At 42.5% G+C, this 16,782-nt stretch overlaps 1 protein-coding gene across 1 annotated transcript in view; it reads right to left on the reverse strand.

The window, feature by feature from the left end:
- SH3PXD2B (SH3 and PX domains 2B) overlaps positions 1-16,782 on the reverse strand; it is a 171,296-nt gene that overhangs the window by 49,241 nt on the left and 105,273 nt on the right. Inside the window, exon 5 of the mRNA XM_040406366.1 lies at positions 8,169-8,260. Within this exon, the coding sequence (XP_040262300.1) occupies positions 8,169-8,260 (92 nt within the window). The remainder of the gene's footprint in view (positions 1-8,168; positions 8,261-16,782) is intronic.

Raw genomic sequence — 16,782 nt, forward strand, 5'->3', positions numbered from 1 at the left:
GCCGAGAGCGGTCCATGGTAACCCGGCCGGGATTCCTTCCGACAGCAGGAGCGCACGGCGTCATTGGTTGCTATGACGCCGTGCGCTTCATGCCGCCGCTGCTGTACAGTGATACACTCGTATAGATCATACCAGTGTATCACTGTACAGCAGCGGCAGCATGAAGCACACGGCCGTGGACCGCTCTCGGCCGCGGAACACGGACGTGTGCATGAGGCCAAAGACTGGAACGCAAGCCATCCACCTCCCTGCATAAGGAAGCGTGGCGGTGCATTGAAATATGGTTTTGATTTAAAAAAATTTTTTGTATCAGGACAAGTAGATTGTCATGAGGGACAAGTAGATCGAGCCCCCGCTTTAGTCCTTTGTAGTTTTTTTTATTTATTTCCACACCCCTGTAAAAGATACAGAATGGTGTAAAAATTATTTTAAAAAAGTTACTTACCGTTGTGAATCCCCTTCTCTCCAGCACCACTGCCAGTGCTCCAAGCCTCCCCACCACTGCAACAATGATGTTTTGTTTTTGGATGCAGTGATGATGTCCCGTATGGTACGAGTCCGCTGCGTTCAGTGATTGTTGCTGCATTCAAATGCAGTATAGGGGCATGTCACCACTGCAGTCATGAAAACAAAACCCTCCGGGGAGGATCAGAGGGAGAGCTCTAGAATGAAGGGGGTTCTGAATGGTAAGCACAGATTTTTTATTCTTATTTTAATACTTTGTCATGCCTTGTAGAATACTTTGGGAAAGATTTACTAATAGTGTTTCACATTACACTGTCCAAGAATACTTATCACAGTCTTATTAGGAACCTGTCATGTTAAACACAGTGTTTGAGATGAAGGCAGCATGATACAGAGTAGATGGAGCTGAACAGATTGATATATAGTTTTGTGGGGAAAGATTCAGAACAACTTGTCATTTATAGCCATGCTCACTCTTGGCTTTGAAATCAAGGAGTAGGTCCTATCAGTGATTGATAGCTATCTCTGTAGACACAGTCAGTCAAGGAGGCGGCCTATCAGTGATTGACAGCTATCTCTGTATACACAGTCAGTCAAGGAGGCGGTCCTATCAGTGACTGACAGCTATCTCTGTAGACACAGTCAGTCAAGGAGGCGGCCTATCAGTGATTGACAGCTATCTCTGTATACACAGTCAGTCAAGGAGGCGGTCCTATCAGTGATTGACAGCTATCTCTGTATACACAGTCAGTCAAGGAGGCAGTCCTATCAGTGACTGACAGCTATCTCTGTATACACAGTCAGTCAAGGAGGCAGTCCTATCAGTGATTGACAGCTATCTCTGTATACACAGTCAGTCAAGGAGGCAGTCCTATCAGTGATTGACAGCTCTCTCTGTATACACAGTCAGTCAAGGAGGCAGTCCTATCAGTGACTGACAGCAATCTCTGTATACACAGTCAGTCAAGGAGGCGGTCCTATCAGTGACTGACAGCTATCTCTGTATACACAGTCAGTCAAGGAGGCGGTCCTATCAGTGACTGACAGCTATCTCTGTATACACAGTCAGTCAAGGAGGCAGTCCTATCAGTGACTGACAGCAATCTCTGTATACACAGTCAGTCAAGGAGGCAGTCCTATCAGTGATTGACAGCTCTCTGTATACACAGTCAGTCAAGGAGGCGGTCCTATCAGTGATTGACAGCTATCTCTGTATACACAGTCAGTCAAGGAGGCGGTCCTATCAGTGACTGACAGCTATCTCTGTATACACAGTCAGTCATGGAGGCGGTCCTATCAGTGACTGACAGCAATCTCTGTATACAAAGTCAGTCAAGGAGGCAGTCCTATCAGTGATTGACAGCTATCTCTGTATACACAGTCAGTCAAGGAGGCGGTCCTATCAGTGACTGACAGCTATCTCTGTATACACAGTCAGTCAAGGAGGCGGTCCAATCAGTGATTGATAGCTATCTCTGTATACAGTCGTGGCCAAAAGTTTTGAGAATGACACAAATATTAGTTTTCACAAAGTTTGCTGCTAAACTGCTTTTAGATCTTTGTTTCAGTTGTTTCTGTGATGTAGTGAAATATAATTACACGCACTTCATACGTTTCAAAGGCTTTTATCGACAATTACATGACATTTATGCAAAGAGTCAGTATTTGCAGTGTTGGCCCTTCTTTTTCAGGACCTCTGCAATTCGACTGGGCATGCTCTCAATCAACTTCTGGGCCAATTCCTGACTGATAGCAACCCATTCTTTCATAATCACTTCTTGGAGTTTCTCAGAATTAGTGGGTTTTTGTTTGTCCACCCGCCTCTAGAGGATTGACCACAAGTTCTCAATGCGATTAAGATCTGGGGAGTTTCCAGGCCATGGACCCAAAATGTCAACGTTTTGGTCCCCGAGCCACTTAGTTATCACTTTTGCCTTATGGCACGGTGCTCCATCGTGCTGGAAAATACATTGTTCTTCACCAAACTGTTGTTGGATTGTTGGAAGAAGTTGCTGTTGGAGGGTGTTTTGGTATCATTCTTTATTCATGGCTGTGTTTTTGGGCAAAATTGTGAGTGAGCCCACTCCCTTGGATGAGAAGCAACCCCACACATGAATGGTCTCAGGATGCTTTACTGTTGGCATGACACAGGACTGATGGCAGCGCACACCTTTTCTTCTCCAGACAAGCCTTTTTCCAGATGCCCCAAACAATTGGAAAGAGGCTTCATCGGAGAATATGACTTTGCCCCAGTCCTCAGCAGTCCATTCACCAAACTTTCTGCAGAAGATCAATCTGTCCCTGATGTTTTTTTTGGAGAGAAGTGGCTTCTTTGCTGCCCTTCTTGACACCAGGCCATCTTCCAAAAGTCTTCGCCTCACTGTGCGTGCAGATGCGCTCACACCTGCGCCTGCTGCCATTCCTGAGCAAGCTCTGCACTGGTGGCACTCCGATCCCGCAGCTGAATCCTCTTTAGGAGACAATCCTGGCGCTTGCTGGACTTTCTTGGACGCCCTGAAGCCTTCTTAACAAGTATTGAACCTCTTTCCTTGAAGTTCTTGATGATCCTATAAATTGTTGATTGAGGTGCAATCTTACTAGCCACAATATCCTTGCCTGTGAAGCCATTTTTATGCAACGCAATGATGGCTGCACGCGTTTCTTTGCAGGTCACCATGGTTAACAATGGAAGAACAATGATTTCAAGCATCACCCTCCTTTTAACATGTCAAGTCTGCCATTTTAACCCAATCAGCCTGACAATGATCTCCAGCCTTGTGCTCGTCAACATTGTCACCTGAGTTAACAAGACGATTACTGAAATGATTTCAGCAGGTCCTTTAATGACAGCAATGAAATGCAGTGGAAAGTTTTTTTTGGGATTAAGTTAATTTTCATGGCAAAGAAGGACTATGCAATTCATCTGATCACTCTTCAGAACGTTCTGGTGTATATGCAAATTGCTATTATAAAAACTTAAGCAGCAACTTTTCCAATTGACAATATTTATGTAATTCTCAAAACTTTTGGCCACGACTGTACACAGTCCTAGAGGGAAGGCTGTCAATCACTGATAGGACCTCTTCCTCCTTCACTTGAAAAGCCAAGAGTGAGCAGGAATTTAAATGAATGAAATACATGTTTTAGGCTAGTTTCACACTAGCGGCACGGACCTCCGGCAGTCTGTTCCGGCGGGTGAGCAGTCTGTCGGATCCATCCTGCCGCTAGTGAATGCATGCCCCCGGACTACCGCTCCGGTCCCACTGACTATAATGGGGGGCGGGGCGGAGTTCCGGCGGCAGCACATGCCGAGAGGCCGCCGGAATAAAAGTACGACATTTTCCCCTGACGAAGCCAACCGGCGAAACGCGTTGGGTAAGGGTAGGTAAGGGACATGGGGATGGATATTGAGCACGGATTGTAATGACCTTATGTGGATCCTTTCATATTCTTGGGCGTTTTTTGTATGCATTTGCACTTTACACAGATGTACTAGTTTGTCTTATGAGTGGCTGGCTTTATAGGAGATTTGTTGTTACATACCCCTTTGACTATATACATTATCATATGTTATATGTTGTATATGCCCTTGATTTATATGTCAGACATCAAATGAGTGGTATTAATTTTCTGTTGGACTCTTTTTTTTTCATTCCCTATGTTTGTATAGGATTATATTTTGCACTGGCACTTTATATGTACTATATATGGATATCCCCCACCCAATTTGTATTTGCCCAATTTCCTTCCAGGTGTCCCTCCTCTTTTGTACGATGTGGATTTTTATGTGTCTCTTTTAACATAATTATGATGTAATATGTTTGTTTTTCACGTGATGCTAATAAAGATTAAACTTTTTAGTAACTAATGTTTGATTATTATTAGGGCATACACATTTCTCTAATAAGTGTTATATATTAACCAGCTCAACTCCTCCTGATCTATAACATGCTGCCTGCAGATTATTTAGCATTTTCACTGTGGCACGTTACCTTTAATATTAGAAAAATGTACTATTCTGGCAAATAGATTGTTATAAGTTTGGAGTATCGTAAATCCTGCACCAGATTTACACTAGAATGCTATCCATGCAAATTTAGGACACTTCCCCTTTCTTGCATAGCCATATAACTTTGTCAGGCAAGGTGTAAAACAGTTGATAAATGTGATGCAAAGAAGTCCTGTAAAGAAAAATGTGAGCAATTAAAAAAAATACCATCATGGGCATCTCCGCGTGTGAAAACTCCCGTACTATTAAAATATAAAAAAAAACTTATCCCATATAGTAAATGGAAAAAATAAAAATGTCCGATTTGCTGTACTGTACTTCCCAAAAACTACAGATAGTCCCACAAAAAATGAGCCCTCACACACCTTCTTAGACATAACTATAAAAAAGTTATGGGGGTCAGAATGCTGACGCATGTGAACGCCGTAAAAACAGAACCCGGAAAACTGAGGCAGAATTGCACCCCATTTTAAATTTTTGTTCCTGATTCCCACTACATTGTATGCCATATTAAATGTTGGCATTAGAAAGTATAACTCGTCTTGCAAAAAAACAAGCCCGTATACGGCTATGTGAATGGAAAAATAAAAAAAGCTATGGCTCTGGGAAGGCAGGGAGCGAAAAACAAAACTGCAAAAAACTGAAAATTGTTGTGTCAGAGGATGTTGTGATCTGCATGCCGGGGAGATGCAGCAATAGCGTGGAGGGATCAGTGGAGGAGACCAGGTAAGTATTCTCTGTATGAGGGGCCCGGGCATTGTGGCTGGGTTTTTCCAGGTTTGGATAACGCCTTTAAATGGTATGACCAAAATCTACAAAGGGGTTAAACCAGTCTGATCCTTGGGAAAAGTAAGACAAGTTGTCTTGCCGCAGACGTAACATGTCTATTCTGCAGACACAAATAGGCATGTTTGTGGTGTGGTCAGGGAAGAGAGCGGTTACTCATTGTCTTAGAATGGCCTTGTCAATAAAATGTGCTATCCTAATTAGAGCATCATATTATAAGTATAGGTCTGCAGCACTTGTGTGCCAAATTATACAAAAATACAGCCATCTTTTACTATTACAGTATGAATTAATGCATCAGAATGTTTTATGGCTCGGTGACCTCTATAGGGCCATAGTGTACCTCAACATGCCTGTAATTTTATATAGAGGATTATTTTATCGGGGGAATTTTCTCAGTCTGTGGAATCGTGGCTGACACATCCTGTTTTGCCTGTTATTAGCAGTCGTCTCATTATCATGAAAGGCAGGATTACAAGGACATAAAATATCTGTACAGAGAACACAGAATCCACCATTTACAATAAGTGATGGTTATAACTTATCTATTCCCCCGAACCAATCCGACCAAACCTAGCACCCCCCCCCCCCCCCCCTTCCTCCCGTACAGTGATCTCTGCACAGGTCACAAAGTATGCCTCGAATACTCTCCCAAAGAAGTTAACGGGTACTCTCCTTTCTACAGGTTCCTATGGTCCATGGAGCTGTTGTAAGTTATATCTCTGAATGGTACCCACAGCAGCTAAGGCAAAAAGGTTGCCCCCATAATCATGTAAATAAGAACAGATTATGAAAAAATATTAGAAAAAAATATAATAACATTACTATGAAACATACACACTTGATACTGTAAATACAGTGAAAACTGGTTGAACAACGTACAAAATAGATATAACGTACAGATTAGATATGAGAACATAAAAGTTTGCTTTTGGGTTGGTCCACAATTAAATATTAAATGTCCACATTAGGTCAGACAAAACATGACACATTTCTATTTGTAATCATTTACAGTATAAAAAAAATGCTCCTGTGTCTAGATATTACTATTGCTTGCTTGTTGTGGTGCCCCCTGGAGTTTTTCTTTCCATTCCATCTTATGTGAACATTCTACCAAATGTGAACAGTTTTGCTGACTGTGGGGTAATGGGGGCAGAGGTGTTTGGTGTGAGTATCACCTTTTCCATGGATAGCTGATAAATGCTTTTGGCTGGAATGCTCCTTTAAAAATAACTGGAAAAATGAATGTAACATTTTTTTGGATAAATAAAATCTATTGGAAAAACATTTGTTTGTTAAACAAATAAACGCTCGTTCGGATGACAGCCAGTCTTCCAGGAAGCATAAGGAAAAGGGAGTAAGGATCTGCCAAGCTCCTCCTTTAGAAACAAAAGCATTGGGCGCTAAAATTCAACATGTCTGATCATTCTTTCTCCTGGCATCATCTGTTAATGGAGATTCAGGAGGCTCCCATACACGTTCGATAATCAGTGAGTTTCAATGGCATTTATCTAATGTGTTTGGGGGCCTTTAACGCAGCCTTATTCTATCATTGTCCAAAATAAGAAAAATTCTTCACTAGGTATCAACATGTCAGATTCAGTTCTTACTAACTGTCCCTGCTGCTCACCGTCAAGGACTAATTTAATTATAGTGAAGTTAAAACTGCAGGTTTTTCGGAGACCTTAAAGGGGTTGTAATAATTTAAAAAAATAACGTCCCTTCTTTATCCAGTGACGATCTCGAACTGCACCTCTGTCATCTGCCCAGGATGCAGCCAGTGACGTATTGTTTGGCTGCAGCAGTGACATTCATCAGCAGTGTACAGCACTAGACAGCTGAGGCCAGTGATTGGCTGCAGCAGTATATGAGATATCACTGCTGAAGCCAAACATTACATTACTCTTGCAGCCCAGGGTTAAACATAGAATGGCAGCACTGGATCAGAGTGGGTGTAGGAAGGGAAGAGGTTATATTTATTAATTTACCAGGCTCTTGTCACTTTAGTAAAATACTGAAAAAAATCTGCCCCATAAGCATGGGAATACGGACTCCCTAGATTGTATTGGGAGTCAAACATTTACTAGGAATATAAATATGGCCACTAAAATAAATTTAGTTTGTGATATCTGCAAACTGTGCTGTCTAAAATGAATCTAAATTGTTGAATTAAACAGCAGAAAACACTTCAGCAATAACTTACTCTTAAAGCATACCTGAGTTTTCAAAAAAAGTTTGCATAATGGCTGTGATTCTTTGTACAATCATAACTGTAAAGGAACAGTTAAGTTTCGGCTTCCCTAAAGTCTCTTTCAGCCATATTATTCCCTGATTTAGCTGCACAACTAGATGCATTTCTCTCACAAGCAGTGGGTGTCTCCTTTCTTCCAGTACTATGTGCAATGACCTCACTTCCCTTACTTCCCATTATGCTTGTTTTCTTCTAGGGAACTCAAAATGCTGACAAGGAGTAATAAATCACAGAAAGGCAGGATGCTTCTATGATGCTTAGAAGCAGTTGTTTTATTAGACTCACGATCTCAGCTAGCTCTGACAAATACCCACTTCCTCCCAGTAGTCTCTGTTACCAGTGACGGATCTTGCCTGAAAACAGGCAGTGGACTGCATGACCCCTAGTGGCCATGACTTCACAGCTTTTTTCAGGTGAACACAGGCATATTAAGTACAGTGACTCTTTAATAACCTAAGTGAGGGTTGTGAACACCTTTCAGGTAAGCACAATACAATCTCAGTAATCTAAACATATGCTATTCAATATACAATACAAATAAAAATAAATGACTCCTCTTTATTGCCAGAAGCAGACACATGGAAGTTCTCTCAGACAATACTCCTCCAGTAGATGAACCTTGTATTAGAATATTTTAAATTACACAATGTTACTTACTCCTTAGGTGGGTTATAGTCCTCCATCCTGGCTTCAAAGAAACTGAGGACTTCGTCACACTGGGAGATGTAGGGGGGCATTCTAATGAGGGCCTGGAGACAAAACACCACAGTAGTTATGTAATGTACAGCTCTTCTTATCATAGATTACAAGTTTATAAGCAGGAGACACTAAAGGCCAATTTACACATGATGATTATTGGGAATGTGTAAATGAGTGTTCCAACCGGTTACACATTAATCCAATGCTAACGAGCAGATAATGATAGGGAACAAATGTTCATATGAACATTTATTTCCAAACATTGCATAATGATATCAGCCATGAAAATGGACCTTAACTTTCACCTACTGAGAATAGAGATAGGTCAGGCCTCCATAATCCTACTTTTATAAGGCTCCTTTCACATCACTGTTTCTCCTTTCCGTTCTCCGGCTCCGTTGAGGAGCAGGAGAACAGAAAGGACGGATTCTGCAGATAACTGAGCGTAATGGAGCATAAAGACCCCATAGACTATAATGGGGTCCGCTCGGTGTCCGCTCAGAATATGATTTTCGAGCAGAGACGAAAGTCTGAGCGGACACCGAACGGACCCCATTATAGTCTATGGGGTCTTTAGGCTCCGTTACTCTCAGTTAGGTCTCAGTTATATGCAGAATCTGTCCTTTCCGTTCTCCTGCTCCTTAACGGAGCCGGAGAACGGTAAGGAGAAACGGTGATGTGAAAGGAGCCTAACATGGCTGGATCAGCAGGACAACCGTTGTGTGACTTAGCCCCCCATCTCCGAGATTTGCCTGAATGCCACATAAGTGTTAGAACGAATTGTACAATCACATAATAGAAAGTATCCAGATTGAAAGCGTCTCTTTTCAGTTGCCATCCACTGTGAGGACAAGCACCTTCATGATGTACATATACCAGGGTGGATAAAAATCGATGATTTGAAAAAAAAAAAAATCTGATTTTTATTTATATAAAATGCTTTTTGAGGAAAATATATTACCATCCAAAGGTTATTCCATCATGAAATAAAGATTAGTTTTTTTAATTATGTAGAATAAGGCTGTATATGTTTAATTTTTTTGGTAAATAAATTCCATTAATCCATTCACAATGGGAGGGAAGAAATGCAAATGAGCTCTTAACAAGCTTTGCCTCTAATGCCACCAGATGTAAGGCAGCTATCCTATAAGTCAATATTCAGCTCTTAAAATAAGCCTTGAGACATGACTTGGATATTAAATAAGCCAGCACCTCATCTGCAGACAGCTGTTTCGGGGTGATTGCCCCTCATCAGTGCAGAGCAGAGAGTACTGGCTTAATTGGGTAGGAGGCCTGTGTCCGAAACAGCTGTCTGCAGATGAGGTGCTGGCTTATTTAATATCCAAGTCATGTCTCAAGGCTTATTTTAAGAGCTGAATATTGACTTATAGGATAGCTGCCTTACATCTGGTGGCATTAGAGGCAAAGCTTGTTAAGAGCTCATTTGCATTTCTTCCCTCCCAGAATTCCAGAGGAGCATGTATGGCCTAAAAGTCTCCTCACACTGATTAAGGTGCTCTCTCCCTAAGGAGAGTTAGTTTCCCCCTTTGTCCATTCACAATGTCATGCTCAATTTTTGTAAGATTATTGGGCAGTTTTTCAAGATATTATCACAGATGCTTGGTTTACTTTTGCAGTTCTCAAAACTGAATTTGACTCAGCAGAGATCACATGCCTCTTCTTCACAGCAAAAATATTATAACATGAACACAGTTGAGAAAAAGACCTTAATCCTAACTTCTACAAACCTATGAATACAGAATCAACCGAATCAAACTAATATGAAAAGTTGTTTAAATCTTCATCTACTTGCATATTATAAGTTATACCAGCAAGAATTTGTCTTTATGTAGAAAACTATGATTTAAATCAAGACTTACTGACTAGTGATTTAAATCGTGATGTAAATCAGTTTGCTTTAAATCAAATCCACCCTGACATATACCACTAAAAAGACTGAACGTGATGCAAAAGAATTGATCATTCTTATTCTTCATACATGTTTTAAAATTCTACACTCTTAACTACTGGATAATTAGATCTGCTTAGATCTACTGTTTAATCATACAACAGAAGTTGTGAACAGCTTAGAGTAATAGATAAGAACTAATCTAATGACTACAGCCAACTTTCTCAGCAGTCAACTATCATGGAAGCATGGTGATCCATCCACATCTTTAAAAAATAATACACTGCAAAGAAAGAACTGCTCTAGATCTCCAGTAAAGGCATAAAGCATCCAATATGCATTACATTAAAGGACATCTGCTTAGAGTTAGTGACCATTACATATGACTACAAAACATCTCCTGTACTACAGGCTAGTTCAAGTCAGTTCCTCTCTCAATGACCAACCCTGGTCTAGAGTTGCCTTGCTTGTTTAGTGATCAGACACAGGTGCTACAGCCATATATCCTGATAGTATTGCTTAATCACAGCAGCTCTGCTGCTTCTCGAAAACCTGTTAAGTAATAACTAAGAGGCCAAAAGCAGGAAAACCGCATATAAGTCCGCACTATTTATCAAAGTTTTGGTGCATTGTTTGTGCAGTTTTTATGTGTTTTTTGTTGTATATTTTCAGTTTATTTTTACAACCCCATTGAAGTCTATATAGTACACCACTATACATAAGGTGTATATTTGCATGCATATTTTAACCCCTTAGTGACCACACATAGGCCATTTTACGGTGGTCACTAAGGGGCCTCAGGCTGGGCTGCTGCTTTTTCACGGCGGCCCAGTCCAAGTGCTGCATGGGTCCCCTGGGAGCGGGGGCTCAGCTCTCACATGAGAGCAGTCCAAGCAGTTAGAGCAGGAGCGCCGATCCAGGCTGTTTAACGCTTTACATGCCGCGTACCCCGCAAATGTGATTGTAGGGTGCTCATCTGTGTAAAGGCTGGCTGAGGTCTGATACAGGCCCCAAGCCAGCCTTGAGTATTTTCCAGCAGGCTGTGCCTCTCTGGCGCAGCCTGATTGTCAATGTTAGTATAACACTGACATAAAAAATCAATACTCTATAGGGATAGTGCATTAAAATGTTGTCTGTTATAGTCCCCTTGTTGGACTATTAAGTGGCAAAAAGAAAGTAAAAAACAAACAAACAATTATTAAAATTAACCACTTCCTGACCGCCCATTGACTATAAACGTCCTTGGATGGTCGGTTTATCTCTGAATGGATGTTCTGGAACGTCCATTCAGAGATCGCAGCTGCACGCTCATCGTGCAGCTGCCGAGCGGGGGGCCCGCTGTCAGTGACAGCAGGGCACCCCAGAGAGAAGGCAGGGACTGTTCCTAGGTGTCCATGCCTTCTAGATCGCTGTATACACAGCGCTCAACAAGCGCTGTGCATACAGATCAGGAAACGCTATGCCGCTTCCTGCCCCGGCCTGGTGATCATGTGACAGCCGGGGCCAGGAGAGTGCAGGAACTGTCGGGTCTTCCACAGACCTCGATCAGCCCTGCACTGAGGCTGTACAGCACTGTATTATGCTGTACAGCCTCTCTGGGGGTTGTATTTACCCTGTAACTGGGGCTACTATGTCAGCCCCAGTTACAGGAGAAATCAATAAAAAATAAAAAAAAAGTTAAATATCCCCCAGAGGTCTTGTATGACCTTATGGGGGAGACAAAGTGTAAAATAAAATATTTTAAAAATAAAAAAAAATAAAGTGTTTTGAAAAAAAAAAGTTAAAAAAGTTTCACATAAAGGACAACTGTCATATTTTTTATTTTATTTGCTAGTTTATTAGAGCTAGGCATGTATACCTGAGTTAGTCTGTCAATGATTGCCAAAAGATCTGTAATTACATTATAATAACAGCTTTCATTAAAGGGTTTCTACCACCAGAAATACTGTTATGTAGCTGACTGACATTAGTGATGCGCTAATGTCAGCACTACATAACAGTATGTTTTTGACGTTTCTCCCTGCAGCCGTTTTGGTAAAAAAAATAAATATATGGAATTGCTAATTTATTCTTAGCTGTCATCGAAAAACATAATAACAAGCAATCAAAAAGTGTAATTCACTCCAAAATGATACCAATGAAAACTACAAGTCATCCTGCAAAAATCAAGCACTCACACAACTCCATCGAAATTTAAATAAAAAGGTTATTGGTTATTGGATGCGGCGACGGAAAAGGATTTTCTTCCTTTTAAAAAAAGGGGTTTTATTGCACAAAAATAGTAAAACGTGAAAAAAACTAAATGTATTTGGCATTGATGTAATCGTACTGACCCATAGAATAAGGATATTATGTTATTTATACCGAAAAATGAAGGCCATAAAATTTATAACGTAAAAACTCAGTGGCAGCATTGCTGTTTTTCCCATCTCCCTCCCAGAAAGAGTTAATAAAAGATAGTCAGAAAGTTACGTGTACCCCAAAATGGCACCATTAAAACTACAACTTGTCCCGCAAAAAACAAGCCCTCAAACAGCTATATAGATGGAAAAATTTAAAAGTTATAGCTCTTGGAAGGCAGCGATGAAAAAAGGAAGACAAAACCCTTGTTCAGTAAGGCCCAAAACAGGCTGGTCACTAAGGGGTTAAAATCCACACAGCAAATCAATTTCCATGAGTACAAAACAACAACGTGTACATGAGCTTTGGAAAATCGAATTCACTTTGCTGGTACTGTATTACCAGATGTTTTGGTGTTTTTTTTTTGCACAAAAAGCAGCATGGAAAAAACGGAAGTAATCCGCAACATGTGCAGGTACCCTTAGAAGGAAGGAACAAGCAGTCATGAGTTATTGATCGGCTTCTCACACATCACTTCAGTAATGACCGCAGATGGTTGGTATTAGGGTGAACTCTCTGGCAGGCACTGTGTAGGGATGTACTCTCTGGCAGGCACTGTGTAGGGGCGAACTCTGTGGCAGGCATTGTGTAGAGATGAACTCTCCAAGCAGGCACTGTGTATGGGTGAACTCTCCAAGCAGGCACTGTGTATGGGTGAACTCTCCAAGCAGGCATTGTGTAGGGATGAACTCTCCAAGCAGGCACTGTGTATGGGTGAACTCTGTGGCAGGCATTGTGTAGAGATGAACTCTCCAAGCAGGCACTGTGTATGGGTGAACTCTCCAAGCAGGCACTGTGTATGGGTGAACTCTCCAAGCAGGCATTGTGTAGGGATGAACTCTCCAAGCAGGCACTGTGTAGGGGCGAACTCTGTGGCAGGCATTGTGTAGAGATGAACTCTCCAAGCAGGCACTGTGTATGGGTGAACTCTCCAAGCAGGCACTGTGTATGGGTGAACTCTCCAAGCAGGCATTGTGTAGGGATGAACTCTCCAAGCAGGCACTGTGTATGGGTGAACTCTCCAAGCAGGCACTGTGTATGGGTGAACTCTCCAAGCAGGCATTGTGTAGGGATGAACTCTCCAAGCAGGCACTGTGTATGGGTGAACTCTCCAAGCAGGCACTGTGTATGGGTGAACTCTCCAAGCAGGCACTGTGTATGGGTGAACTCTCCAAGCAGGCACTGTGTATGGGTGAACTCTCCAAGCAGGCACTGTGTATGGGTGAACTCTCCAAGCAGGCACTGTGTATGGGTGAACTCTCCAAGCAGGCACTGTGTATGGGTGAACTCTCCAAGTAGGCACTGTTCGGTTGAAATTTCCAGCAGGCACTATGTAGGAGTAAACTGTCTGGCAGGCACTGTGCAAGGAAGCATTCTTTGGCTGGTTCTGTGTATAGAAGTCATTAAAGTGACCAATGCATCATAGAGAAATGCACATCTTATTTACAGTGCATTTGGAAAGTCTTCATACTCTTTCAATTTATTTTTATTTTGTAATGTTATGGCCCTATGCTAAAATAAAAATAAAATGTTAAGTTTTCCTAATCAGTATGCACTCAATACCCCATAATGAAAAAGTGAAAGCAGAATTTTAGAAATATTTTCAAATTTATTAAAAAGGAACTTCTTTTTGCATGGACTTTTTTTTATTCAGATCCTTTGCTATGATTCAAAATGAACTCTGGGGGCCTCCCATTTCTCTTACTCATCTTTGAGATGTTTCTACTCCGTGATTGTCATCCAGCTGGTGTAAATTCAGTTGACTGGACATCATTTGGAAAGACACTCACCTGTCTATACTGCTAATATACAGTAAGGTCTGACAATGCTTATCAGAACAAAAACCAAGCCATTAGGAGGAAAGAATTGCCTGTACAGATTAGCGACAGCATTGTGTGGAGGGGCAGGTCTGGAGAAGAAAAAACTTCTGCTGCACTAAAAGTTCACTAGTCCACAGTGGGCTTCAAAATTCTTAGGCTACTTTCACACTCGTGTTTTGGGCGGATCCGTCATGGATCTGCAAAAACGGATCCGTTACAATAATACAACCGCATGCATCCGTCATGAACGGATCCGTTTGTATTATCTGTAACATAGCCAAGACGGATCCATCATGAACTCCAATGAAAGTGAATGGGAGACGGATCCGTCTTCTATTGTGCCATATTGTGTCAGAGAAAACGGATCTGCCCCCATTGACTTACATTGTGTCAGGACGGATCCGTTTGGCTCAGTTTCTTCAAGCGGACAGCAAAGAGCTGCAGGCAGCGTTTTGGTGTCCACCTCCAGAGCGGAATGGAAACTGATCGGAGGCAAACTGATGCATTCTGAGCGGATCCTTTTCCATTCAGAATGCATTAGGGCAAAACTGATCCGTTTTGGACCGCTTGTGAGAGCCCATGACGGATCTAACAAACGGAAAGCCAAAACGCGAGTGTGAAAGTAGCCTTAAATGGAAGAAGTATGGAACAACCAGGTCTCTTCCTAGAGATGGCCGTCCCACCAAACTAAGTAATCAGGGGAGAAGGGCTTTGATAAGACAGGTCACCTGAGCTCCAAAGATCCCGTGTGTGTGTACAGGCGGGAGAAACTTCCAGAAAGGCAACTATCACTGCAGCACTCCACCAATCTGGGCTTTATGGAAGAAAGAAGTCTCTGCTCAGTAAAAGACACACGAAGGCCTGCCTAGAGTTTGCAAAAAAAAAGGGACCTAAAGGACTCTCAGACTGTGGAAAACAAAATTTTCTGGTCTGATGAAACAAAGACTGAACTATTGGACCTCAATTCAAAGCACCGTGTCTGGAGGAAACCAGGCACTGCTCATCACCTCCCCAATACATTCGCCAGAGTGAAGTATGATGGTGGTAGCATCATGCTGTGGGGGTGTTTTCACCGGCTGGGACAGGGAAACTGGGTAGAATTGAGGGAAACCTGAATGGAGCAAAGGACAGAGATATTCTTAATGAAAACCTGATCCAGAAGGTTCACCTTCCAACAAGACAAAAAAAAGTAACATAGGAGTGACTTAGAGACAACTCTGTGAATGTTCTTCAGTGGCCCATTGGCTTGAACCCAATCGTACATCTCTGGAGAGACCTGAAAATGGCTGTCCACCGACAGTCCCCATCCAACTTGACAGAGCTTCAGAGGATCTGCAGAGAAGAATGGCAGAAAATCTCCAAATCCAGGTGTGTAAACCTTGTGGCATTAGGGTCCATTCACACTTCCGCCAAATGGTTCCGCATCCGTTCCGCAATTTTGCAGAACAGGTGCGGACCCATTAATTTTCAATGGGGCCGGAATTTGCTGTCAGCATCAGCATTTGCGGATCCGCACTTCTGGATCCGCACTTCCGTTCCGCAAAAAAATATAACATGTCCTTAAGTTATTTACTATAACTTAAAGGGACTCTGTCACCACTTTCTAACCCCCCCTTTTAAAAGTATTGTTCTCTCCATGGCGCCCTTGTGATTACAAAGGTGTTGTTATAACATAAATTCGCCGTCTCGTTTTGATAAAAATACCTTTTATCTAACCTGTCAATCTTGTGGATAAGGTGCCCAGGGCGTTTCTGAAGCTCTGAAGCTGCCGCCCGCCGCCGCTGCTGTTGGTGCCCAGCTCCTCCCCTGATCCTTTCAGCGCCGCCTGAATGTAAAGAAATCCGCCTCCGGCTCTCGCTCAGTGCCCCCTCCTCCTTTTCAAAGATCCCGCGCGTGTGCACAGGCCTGTGCCTGATGCGCCCGTGCGGACATTTAGAATCAGCCTCATTGAGCGAAGTGCGCATGCGCGCACTTCGCTCAACCTCCTCATAAGACGAGCACAGGCCTGTGCGCACGCGCGGGATCTTTAAAAAGGAGGAGGGGGCCCTGAGCGAGAGCCGGAGCCGGAGGCGGATTTCTTTACATTCAGGCGGCGCTGAAAGGATCAGGGGAGGAGCTGGGCACCAACGGCGGCGGCGGCGGGCGGCAGCTTCAGAGCTTCAGAAACGCCCTGGGCACCTTATCCACAAGATTGACAGGTTAGATAAAAGGTATTTTCATCAAAACGAGACGGCGAATTTATGTTATAACAACACCTTTGTAATCACAAGGGCGCCATGGAGAGAACAATACTTTTAAAAGGGGGGGTTAGAAAGTGGTGACAGAGTCCCTTTAAGCATCATAGTTACCTGCTTCCTCATGATGGCTCCTTCCCTCTCCGGCCTCCCTTGCTCTGCTTGGGTCCCTGAATGTAAACTTTCGGTTTGACGCTAATGCAGCCAAA

This window comes from Bufo bufo, chromosome 1 (assembly GCF_905171765.1).
Source record: "Bufo bufo chromosome 1, aBufBuf1.1, whole genome shotgun sequence".
Classification (NCBI taxonomy): Eukaryota; Metazoa; Chordata; class Amphibia; order Anura; family Bufonidae; genus Bufo; species Bufo bufo.